Here is a 20291-nt window from a genome sequence, read left to right on the forward strand (position 1 = left end):
CATCAGGACCATGGGCGTGGACTATTTAAAGAATATTTTTCAAGGATCAACAGAGGCACAAGCGTGTTTTTATCGAATAATTTTCAAGGATCAACAGAGGCACAAACGTGGATTTTTTTAAGAATATTTTTCAAGGATCAACCAAACAATAAACGTGGGCGTGGTTTATTCAAAGAATATTTTTCAAGGACCATTAGGACTATGGGCTTGGACTATTTAAAGAATATTTTCTAAGGATCATTTGAACCATAAGCGTGGATTTTTTAAAAAATATTTTTCAAGGACCATTAGAACCAAGAGCGTGGATTTTTTAAAGAATATTTTTCAAGGACTATTAGAACCATGAGCGTGGATGTTTTAAAGAATATTTTTCAAGGACTATTAGAACCATGAGCGTGGATTTTTTTAAAGAATATTTTCCAAGGACCATTAGAACCAAGAGCGCGGATTTTTTAAAGATATATTTTCCAAGGACCATTAGAACCAAGAGCGCGGATTTTTTAAAGATATATTTTCCAAGGACCATTTGAACCATAAGCGTGGATTTTTTAAAAAATATTTTCCAAGGACCATTTGAACCATAAACGTGGATTTTTTAAAGAATATTTTTCGAGGACCATCTGAACCATAAACGTGGATTTTTTAAAGAATATTTTTCGAGGACCATCTGAACCATAAACGTGGATTTTTTAAAGAATATTTTCCAAGGACCTTTTGAACCATAACCGTGGATTTTTTAAACAATATTTTTTAAGGACCTTTTGAACCATAAGCGTGGGTTTTTTAAAGAATATTTTCCAAGGACCATTTGAACCATAAGCGTGAATTTTTTAAAGAATATTTTCCAAGGACCATTTGAACCATAAGCGTGGATTTTTTAAAGAATATTTATTAAGGACCTTTTGAACCATTAGCGTGGGTTTTTTAAAAAATATTTACCAAAGACCATTTGAACCATGAGTCGGGATTTTTTAAAGAATTTTTTAAAGAATATTAAATATCATTTAATTCATTAAAAAATCTCATTTCTCATGAATTATGCTTCCTTCAAACGAAAGAGAACATAATTAAATTATTATCCCCATTAATTTCAATAAAATAAAATTATGGAAATTTCCTACACAACACCTTCCTTTTCGTCAGTTTATGCTTCATAAATTACTTAATAACCGTTTATATTCATTTATCATTAAGAACAGACAAATTATTTAACGCTAGGCAGAATTTAAGCTTCTTCTACTTCTACTTCTTCTAACATGTTGCTAATAGCCGAGAATATTAACTACATTAATGTCTTGTTTATATGTTGCGTAGCATTAGCACGAACCCGGCTGCCAAATAAATCATTTATGTTTTGATTGGTGTTGGGGTCGATGGCGAGAAAACTTCGTGGAAATCCTACAAAGCGTGAAGATTAAATCAGCATGAGAAGCATACCAAATGAGCATGATGTCAGGGCATTTAATTACACTACACTGGAATTAAGTATATATGAATATTAAATTGAACAAACTATGTCAGTGTCAAGTAGGTAAGACGTTTAGATGTCAGAATTACAGCTGTCATAAATATGCCCAAAAGTTAGGGAGGACGTGATAAATACCCTTTGTTAGGTATTACATAAAATTAAATACTCGAGCAACTTTATTAGAATTTTTATAATTTTTTAAATCCTATTCCTTAAAACCTAATTTATTTTCTCAAAAACTTGTTTTATTTAAAAAAGACTTCATTTCAATTTATCATCAACTTTCTTTAATACCCAACATAAAACGTAAAACTTAACCTGCAATGGATTTTTGTTCTGTCAATTTGGTATGGCCTTTAGGCCAATTAACCCAAATTGTCTTTTCAAAGAGTTGAATTTCCCCTCCCCTTTTGTTGACATTGTGCTCTGCTACGGAAAAACGAAGAAAAATATCCTTTTAATTTGCTTTAATTTTCAATGTCATCGACAAAAATCTACACCAACACTGCCACCTCTCAATGCCTTCACAACATTTTTGTCGTTGGAGTCATCATCAGCTGTAGCATTGGCATCGACATCAGCGCAACATCATTGCCTTTCTATCTTCAAAATGTTTACCCAGAAGCTCATCTATTTTAAGTTTGTCATGTTGTATTTCATTTCTTCTTTTTTTCTTTGGCTCCGGTCATTTCATGCTGACAGCCGGAACTCTGTGTGTAAAGTGTAACTTCCTAAGGTTACCTTGAAGAATTGTGTAGAGAAATGAAAAGACGAATGTTCTGGGCACAAGGCAACACAGCATTGAATGACTTTCTTTGCTCTCTCTTCCTCTTTTTAGGCAACTTCAGTGCCAGCAATAGATGGGAACCCAATGAACATTAAACGGACAAGAAAGTCACAAAAAAAAAAAAAAAAAAAAAAAAATAACGTTTGTATAGGAAAACTCCTAGTCATTGAAAATGGTGGTATTGGAAGTCGTTTCAAATTTTTTATAATTCAATGGTCTTGAAAATTTATCTTAAAATCCTTTATAAAATATTTACAAAAATAATTAATTAATAAGAAAAAACATATGATTATATTCCTGATAATATTTTAGATGGTTTAATTATATTTGATTATAACCCTGGTAGTCGTGGAAAAATATTTTTTATGTAACCTGCAATTATAGCCCCAATATTAATTAAAATATAATAAAAATCTAATGGTCTTTGAAGGATTAAAAAAAATATATATATTATAAACTTCCTTTAAAAAATTCATAAAAATCTATTTAAAAATGTTTTATGAAAATGAAAGCAATTGGAAAATATCCTGCAAAGATTCACGAATTAAAATAATTTTGTAAAAATCCACAAGCCCTTTCAACTTAAGAAAATATTCAATAAAAATCGGTATAAATTCGAGATTGAAAATAATTTTACAAAATTACACAATCCCTTAAAATTTAAAAAAAAATATTCAAAAAGCTGCAAAAATTCACAATTGAAAATAATTTTATAAAAATCCACAAGGCCCCTATATCTTAAAAAAATATTCAATAAAAATTCACAATTGAAAATAATTTTGTAAAAATGCACATTAAAATATTAAAAAGTATTCAAAAATCTGTAAAAAATCAAGATTGAAAATAATTTTATAAAAATCAACAAGCCCTTAATAAAATTCTAGGAGTAACTGACAGTACAGGGTGAGATGAAAAAACTACAACCAACTTCAGGCTCCTGTCATTTTTAAGCCACTCGTCCGACAGCTGTTAAAATTATTCTGCTTACAGGTCATTATATCGTTTACACACATATCAAAGCATTTTGGCTAGAATTTTCAAGAAAAAAAGTTATTGGTGATAGAATTCACGCCTGAAAGTGTGATTTCTTTATAGTTGGCTGGAAAACCACAAATGGCTATAGTTGGAGTACTCCGGCATATAAATGTGAATAAACCTTTTTTTGTCTCGTACCATTGCTCGTTACGGAGATACTGGTAGCGTAGCCCGACGTCAAGGAATTGGACGGAAGAAGCAACATCAGCAGAAATGGTTGAAAAAGTAAAGAAGCAACTTGATCGAAACCCGCTTTGCAGTGACCGAAAAATGGCTCGTGAGCTGAACATATCGCAATATTCCATTCGGCAAATATTGAAGAATGAGTTCGGGGTAAAGCCATTGAAATTCAAAAAAGTTCAAGAACTTACAACGCAACAGAAAGAAAATAGACTCAAAAGAGCTAAAGAGTTGCTTCGCTGGGCCGAAAGTGGTGAACTGCCGATTGTGGTTTTCTCCGAAAACATTCGTTGTCCAGCAGTTTGTAAACAAACAAAATGATCGTGTTTACTTAGCTAAAAATGTGCACCTTCGTTTGGCCACCAGAACTCAAGCGCCGGCCAGGGTAATGGTGTGGGCCGTCATAACAGCCGATGGTCGCTCTCTGCTCGTATTAATCGATCGTGGCATCAGAATAAATGCCGAATATTATCGCGAAAATTTTCTGAAGGGTGTATTAAAGCCTTGGACATGCAAATATTTTGGCCGCAGACCTTGGACATTCCAACAGGACTCAGCACCATCGCACTCGCACACGCCACCCAAGAATGGTTACAAAATGAGGTTCGTCGCTTCATTTCCAGCGCACAATGGCCACTAAAATCTCCGGAATACCAATCCGTTGGACTATTGCGTCTGGAGTATTTTGGAAAGCAAGGTTGGCATTAAAAAATACCAAAGTGTCGACCACCTCAAGCAAGCGCCGGGAAGGGGCAAAAATACCACAGATCAACATTCGGGCAGCCTGTGACGGTTTCTAAAATTTAATGCTATTCAATAAAATTTAAAGAAACAAATGCAAAAATTATGGCGTTTTACTTTGTTGCAGTTTTTTCTATCTCAACCTGTAGTCCTTGAAAAAAAAAAATTTATAGGAATTCTACGATTTGGTCCTTGAAAATATATTTTATGTTAAACCGACATTTGTTTCCCTGATCGCCACTGTGTTTTTATACTCTACACCATTTTGTAGATTTGTTTGTAACATGGAGAAGAATAGACCCATAGTTACTTTTGAGGATCTCCATAGAATCACTTTCTGAGTTGATTTATGCATGTCAGTCCGTCTGTCCATATATTTTGTGAACAAAATGCAGGTCGCATTTATTATCCGATTGAGATGAAATTTTCCAAACAACATTTGTTTGGCTCAAGGACGAACCCTATTGAAATTGGAGATAATCGGAAAAAAATTTAGATATAGCTCCCATATATATCATTGTCCGATTTGCCTTTTATTGTGCACCAAACGTTTAATATCAGTCCGAATAGTATGGAATTTTGCACATACAAACAAATTAGGTCTGAAAATAAGTATGCCAATTTTGATCGAAATCGGTTCAGATATAGCTAAAGCTCCCATATATATTGTTCATCCGATTTGTTATTTTTGTCGTAATATGCAACAATAATATTTGGGGAAATATATCAAATGTAGCTCAAGAAAAACTCAGAAAAAAAACTTGGTGTTTAATAAAAATATTTAGAAATAATATGTGATTTTTATATTCAATAATAAATACTAAAATTATATATACTATATTGTCCTAGAAAAATACTTCATAAATATAACGGTTATACTCCTGAAAAATATTTTTCAAAAAAAAAAAAAAAAAACACTATTGTAGTCCTTGAAAAAAAATTATTGAAAGAAAACTCACGAATTGGCTCTTAAATCTACATTACAAACATTCGCGTTTATAGTCCTTGGCCTTTTTTAAAGAAAAAATTATGGGGGTCAACTTATAGTCGTGGATTTTTATAAAAAAATCTTCTCTAAGAAAAGATATAAAAATCAATGACTATAGTCCTTGGGAAAATATTTCATAAAAAGTCCACACTTATCACTCTGTTGATCGCTGGCAAAATATATACCTTCATAATCATGATTGTTATTCGTTGGCAAATATTTTTAAAGCTGCAAACTTGTCACAAATCCAGTCTTCTCTGCTTGCAAAACACAACCGGACTTCTATCCATTCTTTGATTATTTTGTTCACTGGGTTTCCATTCTTGTTCTTGCCTGTCAAACACTCCTTCATTCATTCATTCATCCAATCCTTCCTTTCGTATCTTAAAGATAAATAAGCGTAATTATTTTCAATATTTACTTTTAAACTGTATTTTGCAGAGTTCTGGTCTGGTTGCTGGCAACAGAAACAGCGGGTTGGCATTTTTCAACTTCGTTTGAGTGGAACTCTCTTTATCTTCCCTCTTTCTGTTGCTCTGTTTGATTTGTCTGGGTCAAGGTTGTGCTGTGCTATGCTGTGCGATGATGATGATACTCCTGCCAGTTGCAGTGCTGATAAAATGGCTTGGACTGCAGGCTATGGGTGATGGTCGTTGGTGTGTTTGTTGTTGATTTTTCCAGCACTTCTTTTTTTGGGGTAGGGGGTTGGAGAGCTATAAACTGTGCCATTTGCTTTCTTGATGTTGATTGCAAATAATTTTTTGTTAATATATATTTTTTTGCTACTGCTCAAGTACGAGGTCAATACAGTGAACGGAAGGAAATCAAAGGTTTCCGGTGTTCCTCCGAAAATGGAGGAAAATTGATACAATTTTCTTTGGAAAATAAGAAGAACTCTAATTAGGCAATAAGTATGATTTGGCAACATTTTCGATTTCCAGGTCATGTGAGTGTCCAAATTAGGAACAATTATTTTTGTTTTTAGTTCATTAGTTGGGGTGTTTTTGCAGAGAAAAATATTGGAGTTGTGATAGGAAATTTTAAAGGAATTTTTGATAAAAATGGGTTTAAAAGTATGTTATTAAGTCCTTAAACTGCAGTATTTGTAACATTTCTTTAATCTACCCAAGGTCCTTGGCGATATGCATATTTTATTAACATAATTTAAAAAGTATTTTTTTGCAAAAATTATGATTAATTTTCGAGTCTCCATAACATCCGTCTTCCCCCTTTGAAAAAAATCCAAATTCTGCAGAAAGCTTTTCCCTTTAATTCAAATTGTCATTTGTCACAACTTTCTGTCGTCAAACTCAAATGCCTAAGGGATTTTTGTATTGTCCTTTTGTAACAGATTTATTTTTTTCCAGTAGCCATTTCAATATTGGAGCAAGGTTTTCCATTAACATTCTCCTCGGCACTTTGTCCACCATCATGCTGTCTTTGATCCACTTTCTAAAACAAATATTCAAACTGGGATTTATATCAATTTATGTTTCTCATTTTTTTTTTGTCGAGAAAAATCTTTTTGTCTTCTAAATTTGATTATCTCTCATCTTTGCCGGACGAGGGGTGCTATTGGCCGTTTTATTTGTGATGCTACAGGTTGTCGATTGGGGGACAACCTTTGGATGTGGGGGAATGTTTTCATGTAAATGGTGTTTTAGTTGAAAGAAAAATTAACCAAACTTTCCAGAACGTGTCGAACACTTCGCTATGGCTATGGATAAGAAAAAAGGAATAATATTGAATATTCAATATTATTGAATATTCATGTATTTATTATACAATAATGTACTTTAAAACAAATTACAATTTTTTAATTTTAAAATATAGCCTGGATTTTTAAACAAATATTTTCCAATTAAAGAAAATTTCTGGAGGACCAACGTCCAAGGTCTGGATTTTTTAAAGAATATTTTGCAAGGACCCTTAGAACCATAACCATACCATACGTGGGTTTTTTAAACAATATTTTTCAAGGACCAACAGAGGCACAAATGTGGATTTTTTAAAGAATATTTTTCAAGGCCCAACAAAGGCACAAACGTGGATTTTTTAAAGAATATTTTTCAAGGACTAACAGAGACACAACCGTGGATTTTTTAAAGAATATTTTTCAAGGACCAACATAGGAACAAACGTGGATTTGTAAAGAATATTTTTCAAGGCCCAACAAAGGCACAAACGTGGATTTTTTAAAGAATATTTTTCAAGGACCAACAGTGGCACAAACGTGGATTTGTTAAAGAATATTTTTCAAGGACCAACAGTGGCACAAACGAGGATTTTTTAAAGAATATTTTTCAAGGACCAACAGTGGCACAAACGTGGATTTTTTAAAGAATATTTTTCAAGGACCAACAGTGGCACAAACGTAGATTTTTTAAAGAATATTTTTCAAGGACCAACAGTGGCACAAACGTGGATTTTTTAAAGAATATTTTTCAAGGACCAACAGTGGCACAAACGTGGATTTTTTAAAGAATATTTTTCAAGGACCAACAGTGGCACAAACGTGGATTTTTTAAAGAATATTTTTCAAGGACCAACAGTGGCACAAACGTGGATTTTTTAAAGAATATTTTTCAAGGACCAACAGTGGCACAAACGTGGATTTTTTAAAGAATATTTTTCAAGGACCAACAGTGGCACAAACGTGGATTTTTTAAAGAACATTTTTCAAGGACCAACAGTGGCACAAACGTGGATTTTTTAAAGAATATTTTTCAAGGACCAACAGTGGCACAAACGTGGATTTTTTAAAGAATATTTTTCAAGGACCAACAGTGGCACAAACGTGGATTTTTTAAAGAATATTTTTCAAGGACCAACAGTGGCACAAACGTGGATTTTTTAAAGAATATTTTTCAAGGACCAACAGTGGCACAAACGTGGATTTTTTAAAGAATATTTTTCAAGGGACGACTGAGGCACAAACGCGGATTTTAAAGAATATTTTTCAAGGACCAACAGTGGCACAAACGTGGATTTTTTAAAGAATATTTTTCAAGGACCAACAGTGGCACAAACGTGGATTTTTTAAAGAATATTTTTCAAGGACCAACAGTGGCACAAACGTGGATTTTTTAAAGAATATTTTTCAAGGACCAACAGTGGCACAAACGTGGATTTTTTAAAGAATATTTTTCAAGGGACGACTGAGGCACAAACGCGGATTTTAAAGAATATTTTTCAAGGACCAACACATCCATAAACGTGGATTTTTTAAAGAATATTTTTTCAAACATCAACAGACCAACAAACGTGGATTTTTTAAAGAATATTTTTTCAAAGATCAACAGACCAACAAACGTGGATTTTTTAAAGAATATTTTTCAAGGTCCAACAAAGGCACAAACGAGGATTTTTTAAAGAATATTTTTCAAGGACTAACAGAGACACAAACGTGGATTTTTTAAAGAATATTTTTCAAGGACCAACATAGGAACAAACGTGGATTTGTAAAGAATATTTTTCAAGGCCCAACAAAGGCACAAACGTGGATTTTTTAAAGAATATTTTTCAAGGACTAACAGAGGCACAAACGTGGATTTTTTAAAAAATATTTTTCAAGGACCAACAGTGGTACAAACGTGGATTTTTTAAAGAATATTTTTCAAGGACCAACAGTGGCACAAACGTGGATTTTTTAAAGAATATTTTTCAAGGACCAACAGTGGCACAAACGTGGATTTTTTTAAAGAATATTTTTCAAGGACCAACAGTGGCACAAACGTGGAGTTTTTAAAGAATATTTTCAAGGACCAACAGTGCACAAACGTGGATTTTTTAAAGAATATTTTTCAAGGACAACAGTGGCACAAACGTGGATTTTTTTAAAGAATATTTTTCAAGGACCAACAGTGGCACAAACGTGGATTTTTTAAAGAATATTTTTCAAGGACCAACAGTGGCACAAACGTGGATTTTTTAAAGAATATTTTTCAAGGACCAACAGTGGCACAAACGTGGATTTTTTAAAGAATATTTTTCAAGGACCAACAGTGGCACAAACGTGGATTTTTTAAAGAATATTTTTCAAGGACCAACAGTGGCACAAACGTGGATTTTTTAAAGAATATTTTTCAAGGACCAACAGTGGCACAAACGTGGATTTTTTAAAGAATATTTTTCAAGGACCAACAGTGGCACAAACGTGGATTTTTTAAAGAATATTTTTCAAGGACCAACAGTGGCACAAACGTGGATTTTTTAAAGAATATTTTTCAAGGACCAACAGTGGCACAAACGTGGATTTTTTAAAGAATATTTTTCAAGGACCAACAGTGGCACAAACGTGGATTTTTTAAAGAATATTTTTCAAGGACCAACAGTGGCACAAACGTGGATTTTTTAAAGAATATTTTTCAAGGACCAACAGTGGCACAAACGTGGATTTTTAAAGAATATTTTTCAAGGACCAACAGTGGCACAAACGTGGATTTTTTAAAGAATATTTTTCAAGGACCAACAGTGGCACAAACGTGGATTTTTTAAAGAATATTTTTCAAGGACCAACAGTGGCACAAACGTGGATTTTTTAAAGAATATTTTTCAAGGGACGACTGAGGCACAAACGCGGATTTTAAAGAATATTTTTCAAAGACCAACAGAGGCACAAACGTGGATTTTTTAAAGAATATATTTCAAGGACCCTTAGAACCATAAACGTGGATTTTTTAAACAATATTTTTCAAGGACCAACAGAACAATAATCGTGGATTTTTTAAAGAATATTTTTGAAGGACCAACAGAACAATAATCGTGGATTTTTTAAACAATATTTTTCAAGGACCCTTAGAACCATAAACGTGGATTTTTTAAACAATATTTTTCAAGGACCAACAAACCAATAAACGTGGATTTTTTAAAGAATATTGTTCAAGAACCAACTGACCAATAAACGTGGCTTTTTTAAAGAATATTTTTGAAGGACCAACAGAACAATAATCGTGGATTTTTTAAAGAATATTTTTGAAGGACCAACAGAACAATAATCGTGGATTTTTTAAACAATATTTTTCAAGGACCAACAGACCAATAAACGTGGATTTTTTAAGGAATATTTTTCAAGAACCAACAGTGGCACAAACGTGGATTTTTTAAAGAATATTTTTCAAGGACCAACAGACCAATAAACGTGGATGTTTTAAGGAATATTTTTCATGAACCAACAGTGGCACAAACGTGTATTTTTTAAAGAATATTTTTCAAGGACCAACAGAGGCACAAAAGTCGATTTTTTAAATAATATTTTCAAAGACCAACAGAGGCACAAACGTTGATTTTTTAAATAATATTTTCAAAGACCAACAGAGGCACAAACGTGGATTTTTTAAATAATATTTTCAAAGACCAACAGAGGCACAAACGTGGATTTTTTAAATAATATTTTCAAAGACCAACAGAGACACAAACGTGGATTTTTTAAAGAATACTTTCAAAGGACGGAGTGGACTTTTTAAAGAATATTTTCCAAAAGAACCATTGGAACCATAAGTGTGGTTTTTTAAAGAACATTTTCCAAAAGAACGATTGGAATCATGAGCGTGGATTTTTTAAATAATATTTTCCAAAAGAACCATTGGAACCATAAGTGTGGATTTTTTAAAAGATTAAGGACCATTACAATATTTTTTGGATTTATGTAAAATATATTTTTCTGGTGTTTCCAAAAAGAATGCATTTTTTGCATTGACCCAAAATATTCCCATGCATTGCGTCCCGTAAGTGATTACTTCACATTGCCGCCTTAAATTGTTTCATTGTGTCTCTTTCTCTTCCAGAATATCCTGTATGTACCCACAACCATCCAAAATGAGTGCAACTGAAGTTTCCATTAATTTCCTTTATTTAAAATCTCCTAAAAAGTCTTAGAAAAATGCACTTCTGCTCAAAATAAAATAAACTTCGGCAATCTCCTGCCTCTCAAGTTTAACAATATTTACTTGAACAAAGAAAATTAATTATAAACTTCAGTTTTGGGGGCTATTCCATTATTTATTTGGGGTGGTGTCCATTTCAATAACAAAGTCCAGTAAATTCTAGTGAAGTGTGGAGAGAGAGGCGAGTCAGTTTTCCAATTTCAAGTTTATTTTTCTCTCTTCTGTGTGTGTGTGTGTGTGTTCAAGTCATGTTTCCTGATGATGTTGTTGTGAGTGTATGCATGTGTGTGTGTGTGAGTGTACTGTACGAGTTTCAAATGTTTTTTTTTTTTATTTTCTAGTTCAAGTTGTACAGGACTAAACTTACCCAGCGATAATTTTTCACCAGAATCTGGTGGCAGTGTAAAACCTAAGAGTGCCATAGAGGCGATCAGTACACAGGGCACAATTAAATTGAAAAAATAGTACAAAGTTTTACGTCGTATCAAAATGGCGAATGTTATGTCAATATAAGGTTCTGGGCAGCAATTATAGTAGATTTCATTTCGTTTACCGGGTACACCTATACCAGGCACCAGGAGAGTATGCGTTTATATATATATATTGATATTTGATTGGATTCGATTCGATTCGAGTGAGTTATACATAGATATATTTTGATTAAAAAATATATATAGAGATAGAGAGAGAGATGGAGACACACACAGAGATATATGTATATGTGATATCATATCATTTGAGTTTTGGCGCCATGCGTTGTTGCAGTTGGGGGAGTTATTTGTTCAGAGAGGGGTTCGGTTGCAAGTAGAATAAAAAAAAATAAACAAATTTTTATGTTTAATTTTAATTGTTGTTGTTTGCTTTGTATAGTTATGTATTGGTATAGTTATGTATTGTTATTGTTGTTGTTGGGCTGTCAACATTTTGAAAGTGTATAGAGTTTTTGTTGTTTTGTTTGTTGTTTTTGGTACCAAAACAAAAAGATGTTAATTAAGAAAACAATAACATGAACTGTAAACAGTAACATTTCTCATTTGTCAACATACCCAAGAGATCCCATTCTCCGTTGGTAATAAAACTTGAGATATCACCGCCAGCCTCATCCTGCAGTTGTAAATCCAGCTGGAAAAGACAAAGAGAAGAGAAATTAAATAAAACTCGCGGAAATTGTAAAGATGTAAATTACAAAAAAATTATTTGTTTATTTTTATAACTTTTTTTATTTCATTGCTGTTTCATTGTTTTTGTTTACTCGCAAATAATGCAATTTTTGATGAGTTAATGAAGATGATATAAGAGAGCAACTGAATGAAGGGGGTTGGTATGAAAAGGCAGGAAATTATTATTTTTTCGGGAATATTTTTATACCCTACACCACATAGTGGTAAGGGTATTATGTCTTGTGGATTTGTTTGCAACATGGAAAAGGAAGCCAGACAGATCCATAGTTATTTTTGAGGATCTTCATAGGATTACTTTCTGAATCGGTTCAGATATAACTATAGCTCCCATATATATGTTTTATCCGAATTAGTTTTTAAGTCCGAATATGAGATTCGTAATATGCATTCGTCAACAATGATATTTGGTACCAGATATCTTTTTGAGTTCGGACTGATTTATGAGTGTCATTCCGTTCGTCTGTCCATGTATTCTTTGGAACAAAAAGCAGGTTGCATTTATTATCCGATTGAGATGAAATTTTCCAAACAATATTTGTTTGGCCCAAGGGCGAACCCTATTGAAATTGGCGAAAATCAATTCAAATCTAGATATAGATCCCATATTTCGATTTCGGGGCAATTGTACACTAATTGACCAATATCAGTCCATTTTGGCACATCCGACCTAATTAAGTCTAGAAGCAAGTACATCAAATTTGAAGAAAATCGGTTCAGATATAGCTTAGCTCCCATATATATGTTTCATCGGAATTCGTTTTTGAAATTTTCCAAACAATATTTTGTTTTGCCTAAGGACGAACCCTATTGAAATTGGTGAGAACCGGTTCAAATCTCAAATATAAATCCCATATATATATATATATCTTCAAACGATTTCGGGTTAATTGTACACTAATTGGCCAATATCAGTTCATTTTGGCACATTCGACCGAATTAAGTCTAGAAGCAAGTACATCAAATTTGGAGAAAATCGGTTCAGATATAGCTATAGCTCTCATATATATGTTTCATCCGATTTGGTGTTTAAGTCCCTAACATTCGTCATATGCACCCCACAAGAATGACATTTGGTATCAGATATCACATCGAGCCCAGGTTCTGATTTCGATATAGCTCTCATATATATCTTCAATCGATTTCGGGTTAATTGTGCACCAAATGGCCAATATCAGTCAAAATAACCTGAATTTTCGAACAAATTCAGTTTAATTGTGAATTTTTAAAAAATACTAATTCCAGCGCTCAAGGATTTCTAAAAACATATTTTTTCAAGGACTCGTGGATTTCTAAAACATATTTTTTCAAGGAATCGTGGATTTATAAAAACATATTTTTTCAAGGAATCGTGGATTTATAAAAACATATTTTTTCAAGGACTCGTGGGTTTCTAAAAACATATTTTTTCAAGAAATCGTGGATTTATAAAAACATATTTTTTCAAGGACTCGTGGATTTCTAAAAACATATTTTTTTCAAGGACTCGTAGATTTCTAAAAACATATTTTTTCAAGGACTAGTGGATTTCTATAAACTTATTTTTTTCAAGGACTAGTGGATTTCTAAAAATATATTTTTTCAAGGACTCGTGGATTTCTAAAAACATGTTTTTTCAAGGACTCGTGGATTTCTAAAAACATATTTTTTCAAGGACTCGTGGATTTTTAAAAACATATTTTTTCAAGGACTAGTGGATTTCTATAAACATATTTTTTCAAGGACTAGTGGATTTCTAAAAACATATTTTTTCAAGGACTCTCGGATTTCTAAAAACATATTTTTTCAAGGACTCGTGGATTTCTGAAAACATATTTTTTCAAGGACTCGTGGATTTCTAAAAACATATTTTTTCAAGGAATCGTGGATTTCTAAAAACATATTTTTTCAAGGACTCGTGGGTTTCTAAAAACATATTTTTCAAGGACTCGTGGATTTCTAAAAACATATTTTTTCAAGAAATCGGGATTTATAAAAACATATTTTTTTAAGGACTCGTGGATTTCTAAAAACATATTTTTCAAGGACTCGTGGATTTCTAAAAATTTCTAAAAACATATTTTTTCAAGGACTCGTGGATTTCTAAAAATATATTTTATCAAGGACTCGTGGATTTCTAAAAACATATTTTTTCAAGGACTAAAAATATATTTTTCAAGGACTCGTGGATTTTTAAAAATATATTTTTTCAAGGACTCGTGGATTTCTAAAAATATATTTTTTCAAGGACTCGTGGATTTCTAAAAATATATTTTTTCAAGGACTCGTGGATTTCTAAAAATATATTTTTTCAAGGACTCGTGGATTTCTAGAAATATATTTTTTCAAGGACTCGTGGATTTCTAAAAATATATTTTTTCAAGGACTCGTGGATTTCTAAAAATATATTTTTTCAAGGACTCGTGGATTTCTAAAAATATATTTTTTCAAGGACCCGTGGATTTCTAAAAATATATTTTTTCAAGGACTCGTGGATTTCTAAAAATATATTTTTCAAGGACTCGTGGATTTCTAAAAATATATTTTTTCAAGGACTCGTGGATTTCTAAAAATATATTTTTTCAAGGACTCGTGGATTTCTAAAAATATATTTTTTCAAGGACTCGTGGATTTCTAAAAATATATTTTTTCAAGGACTCGTGGATTTCTAAAAATATATTTTTTCAAGGACTCGTGGATTTCTAAAAATATATTTTTTCAAGGACTTCGCTTTTTTAAAAATATTTTTCAAAGATAAATCCACGCAGTTTTTAAAATATTTTTCAAAGATAAATCCACGCAGTTTTTAAAATATTATTTTTTATAAATACAGTAGTCCTTGAAAAATTATTTTTTAAAGGTCCAAAAGTTTTTAAAATATTATTTTTTAAAAGTCCAAAAGTTTTTAAAATATTATTTTTTATAAGTTCACGAGTCCTTGAAAAATATTTTTTATAAGTCTACGTCCGTGAAAAATATTTTTTATAAGTCCACGAGTCCTTGAAAATTTTTTTTAAAAGTCCAGAAGTTTTTGAAATTTTATTTTTTATAAAGCCACGAGTCCTTAAAAAGTATTTTTTAAAGTGCAGAAGTTTTTAAAATATCCGCGAGTCCTTGAAAAATATGTTTTAAAATTCCCGATGTTTTGGAAATATTATTTTTTTTTATTAATTCACGATTCCATGAAAAATATTTTTTAAAAATCTAGAAGTTTTTAAAATACTATTTTTTATAAATCCATGAGTCCTTAAAAAATATTTTTTAAATTCTGAATGTTTTTAAAATATTTTTGTTGTTGTTGTTGCAAAAAGGTCAGGCTTAATCCCATTATTGTTGTTTTTTAAAAAACAACGTTTGTTTATTAGTGGAGAACGATGTTAATGTTTACCGGGGGGTAAGGCAGGGAATACCTATGTTTCGGAAAGAGCCACCAATCCTCATAAGTTCCCTTGTTTTTTTGCCAGGGATATTCTCCCCAGATGTTATTTAAAAAATAACTCAATAGAAGAAGGACCAAAGAATTACATGAAACTAAAATTCTTTCGGAATGGGATTAAGCCTGACCTTTCTGCAACAACAACAAAAAATATTTTAAAAACATTCACACTTTCCAAAAATATTTTTCAAGGATTCGTGAATTTATAAAACAAAAATATTTCAAAAACGTTCGTGGATTTATAAAAAAATAATATTTCGAAAACTTCATTTATAAAAAATAATATTTCAAAAACTTCGTGGGTTTATGAAAAATAATATTTAAAAAAATTCTTTTATAAAAAACAATATTTCAATAACTTCGTGAATTTATAAAATAATAATTGAAATACTTTCGTGGATTTATAAAAAATAATATTTTAAAACATCGTGGATTTATAAAAATAATATTTTAAAAACTTCGCGGATTTATAAAAAAAATATTTCAAGAACTTCGTGGATTTATAAAAAAAATAATATTTAAAAAACCTCGTGGATTTATAAAAATAATATTTTAAAAACTTCGCGGATTTATAAAAAAAAATATTTCAAGAACTTCGTGGATTTATAAAAAAAAATAATATTTAAAAAACCTCGTGGATTTATTCAAAATTTCGTGGATTTATATAAAATAATATTTCAAAGACTTGTAGACTCTAAATTTTTTCAATGACTAGCGGATTTATGAAAAATAATATTTCAATGACTTGTAGACGCCAATTTTTTTTCAAGGACTCGTGGTTTTATAAAAAATAATATTTCAAAGACTTTTAGGGTCATACGGGTCTACGGGTCATTTTCAAGGACCCGTAGACTCGTAAAAAATTATTTTTAAGGACTTTTAAAAAATATTTTTCAAGGACTCGTGAATGTATAAAAAATTTTCAAGGACTTTTAGACCTTTAAAGTACATTTTTCAAGGACTGCTGCATTTATAAAAAAAGTTTAAGGACTCTTGGACTTTTAAAAAATATTTTCCAAGGGGGTTTATAAAGAAATGTCTCATGGAATTATAAAAAAATTCAAGGTTTCTTAGACTTTTAAAAAATATTTTACAAGGATTCGTGGAATTATAAAAAAAATCGAGGACTCTTAGACATTTATAAAATATTTTACAAGGACTAGTGGAACAATAAAAATATGTTTCAACTTAATTTTTAAAAATTATTATTTCAAGGACTCTTTGATTTTTAAAAACCTATTAGTGGAAGTACCCTTGTAGTTCTAGAAAATGAAATTTCAGCAAATTTGTGATTAAAAAAATAATAAAATTAAAAAAAATATTATAAGGACTGCCAAGGACAAGTGGTTTCTTATAAAACATTTTATCTTATAAAACATCTAATCTACCTCTTAGCTCTTGCGATTTTTAATTAATTTTTTTTTCAATGACTAGTTGCTTTTCAATTATTTTTTTGAGATATCAACTTTAATAATTTCTTTATTTTTTATACATGGTATTATGTCTTTGTAAATTTATTTGTAACATGCTAAAGGAATGCCTCTTGATGATCCTCATAGAATTATATTCTGAACAGATTTGATTTTGTGTATTTTTTTAATTTGTGATTTTAATATACTTTGATTCTGGAAGGCCTACCCATTTTTTAACCAACCTGATCATACTTGATTTACCCGATTATAAATCATTGGTGTATCCTAACATCTTATGATGTAAAATAGACTTTTATTGTTATTTGAAATCTTTTCACAAATTTTGTCGGGACATAAAAAAGTTTTCTATTTATTTGGTAGCTACTACCATTTACAGTTCTTGTGCCGTAAACAAAAGTCCCAAGGAGATTATTTCGCTTTAATAAAATCTTGCTATTAATAGGCATGTCACATACGAGTCTTGAAGATATTGTTGTTGCTGTTGGTGTTTACTTTTGAAAGGATGTATATTTTGGGTGGAAGTTAATTAAAAATGCTGCTTTGTAACATACTCCATATGTGTGTGTGTCTGTGTGATAGCTATTTACTACCGCCAGTGCTGTATCTAAAGCAATGCTTTGAGGGATCTTTAATGTTTAGGTATTGAATTGGATAAGAGATATTCATAATTATTCTCTACAATGAATCCTTACCACGCCATTGCCCATGTCATATTTGTTTAACGAAATTACACTTTTATCTTTGACACCCGAATAGGCTAAGAGTCTATTAAACATGACAAGTTACAGCTGTATTCTGTCGTTCCTAGGAGCGCTCAACAAATACACGTCTTTGGCATAAGTTCGTGGCTTGATTGTTAAGTACATCATATAATTTTCATAAATTATTATTATTATCATACTCCGAGCAAATATTACGCTAATATCAACGGAGCCCATTAATGAGTGAATGAAATTACAAATAGGATATGAGAGAAGGAAGTTTGTGTTTCTGCGATATCCTGTAAATAAACAATAAGAAGGTTTTAGGGGAATGTAATTCAATGGCAAAAGCAATTACTTTTGAAAATGATACCGAATTCGAAGTTAAGAAATAATATTGAATTTTTATATTATTTGTTTTTTTGTTGTTGTAGCATGATGGCTGGATGATGGGGTATTGATATTTTGTGCGTAGCTAATAAAATGTGGTGGAATTTGCGAATAGACAAAACATCGTCGCTAAGTAAGAGTGTGTTTGATATTTGTTTATGTGAGAAACGCTATACCAGCAACACTCACTGAACATACCCCACATAAACACTATTCCTTGTTATTCTTCCGCCTTTGTCACTCTCTCTCTATCTCTCTTGTTATGCTAATTGTAGAGAAAGTATTTAGATTCTGTTGGTTGTCACTAGCACAAAAACGAATATATTAGCAACAATAACAAATAGCAACAATCAAACAACAGAGAGAGAGAGAGAGAGAAATATAGATGAGATTTTTAAAAGAAATATAATTTGAGAGTACAAACCAGTACATATTGAAAAAGGAATAAGCATCGGTGTAAGAAAAAAACTAAAGTTTGCTTAGAAGAAATTAATTGTAAATTTGTCTTTTCATTTTCTAGCTCCGAATTGGTCTGCTATTTTCGCGAATGAGTGGCCAAAAACATATTTTTATGGTGGTTGTTGTATTAGTTTCACATGTTATGTTTGGGTTTTGGTAATCAGGTTCTAACTCCAGGTTAAAAAATTCGTCTACTTTAATGGGGTGTAACCAGGTCTCTTCCGGAGTGAGCTAGGTAGGTTTGACAGGGCATTTAAAAAGATACAGCGTATTTTGCTGTCTTTATCTCACGCCGGACAGACGTTGCGCACATCTTCGCCCATTTCGTGCACACTGCACCATCCAGAACACCATTTCGCAAAGACTATGTCATGTATGTTTTCCTGACACACCTAGGTGGGGGAGTATTATCCACCATATGATGGTTTGGATAACTCTCATGATAACACCCAAGCAGGTACTGCAACGATAGCATACGGTTATGATGACGTACGGGAAGGACTTTGGCCTCCTCATGTAGATGGTCCTCTGGAGTCATGAGGAGGCAACCTATCGTAGTTCTCGGGGCAGCATTTTGGCACGTGTGGATATTCTTCCCCTAGGTAGCACTTATATTCGCTGACCACACTGAAATCCCATAGCTTACCATGGACTGACCTATCTCGTTATAAGAGGTCAACAAGGTTTCCTTGCTGCCGGCTAGCTCCTTGAGGACCAGGTCTCTATTTTACTTCTTGTCACAGATAGCTGTGGCTTGCGGGGACGACTTGATCGTGCTGTCGAATGTGACCCTTATAATCTTGGGGTAGCTTGTGGTCGATATTATATATCTCTCGACCTGCACGTTCAGATCTGTTCTCATCTCCGCAGGCCATCTGGTAAAGAGTGCAGTGGTTGATTTCGTGGCGTAAAGAGCTGTTCAACCTTACACATATGTCAACAACACCGGGACCCGACGCAATGATCGTACAATCATCCGCATACGTCACGATCTCTATGCCATCTGGAGGGCAAGAAATTCTGGAATAGTAGAGTTTAAACAGTTCCGGAGATATAACCCCACATTGGGGAATTCCCTACTTCACTCTACGGAGTCCGGACTTCTTGTTCCAGAATTTCACGTACGACTGGCGTCCACACATATATGTTAGTTGTAGTTCTCACTACATCCTCGAACAGTGTGGTGTGGTATCAAATTCCACCGAATCAAGTGCCACCACAACTGTTCTGTCGCACGGCCTATTCTGCTTAAGTCATTTGCTAACATGTGTGGAAATGGCGTGTAAAGCTATTGTTGTGCTATGCAATATTTGGAATCTGTGTTGATCATCAGCTACTTGGAAACAATCTCTTATGCTGGGGAGGAGTAATTGTTAATCGTCTTTGCTACTGGCTACAAAATAGGATCTTGACCAGTATGATTCACTTTTGTTGGCATCCATGCCTGAATTCCGTAACGGGACTACCCTGCCCATTTTCCAGGCATCGATAAGTAATAGGGCGGCTAAAGACAGTTTGAGGAGTTTGGTAAGATATTCGACTCCTGGTTCATCCAGTTGTTTCAACATCACCATAGAGATTTCGGCAGGACCAAACGCTCTGCTCTTCGAAAGACATGTGCAACGTCTTCA

General features: G+C 32.3%; 1 protein-coding gene across 1 annotated transcript in view; it reads right to left on the reverse strand.

Moving 5' to 3' along the window:
* LOC101887801 (neuronal acetylcholine receptor subunit alpha-7) overlaps positions 1 to 20291 on the reverse strand; it is a 209127-nt gene that overhangs the window by 54609 nt on the left and 134227 nt on the right. Inside the window, exons 4-5 of the mRNA XM_059132078.1 lie at positions 12131 to 12206; positions 11452 to 11646 (exon numbers count right to left, since the gene is read on the reverse strand). Of these exons, the coding sequence (XP_058988061.1) occupies positions 11452 to 11646; positions 12131 to 12206 (271 nt within the window). The remainder of the gene's footprint in view (positions 1 to 11451; positions 11647 to 12130; positions 12207 to 20291) is intronic.

Source organism: Musca domestica, unplaced genomic scaffold, assembly GCF_030504385.1.
Source record: "Musca domestica strain aabys unplaced genomic scaffold, Musca_domestica.polishedcontigs.V.1.1 95, whole genome shotgun sequence".
NCBI lineage: Eukaryota > Metazoa > Arthropoda > Insecta > Diptera > Muscidae > Musca > Musca domestica.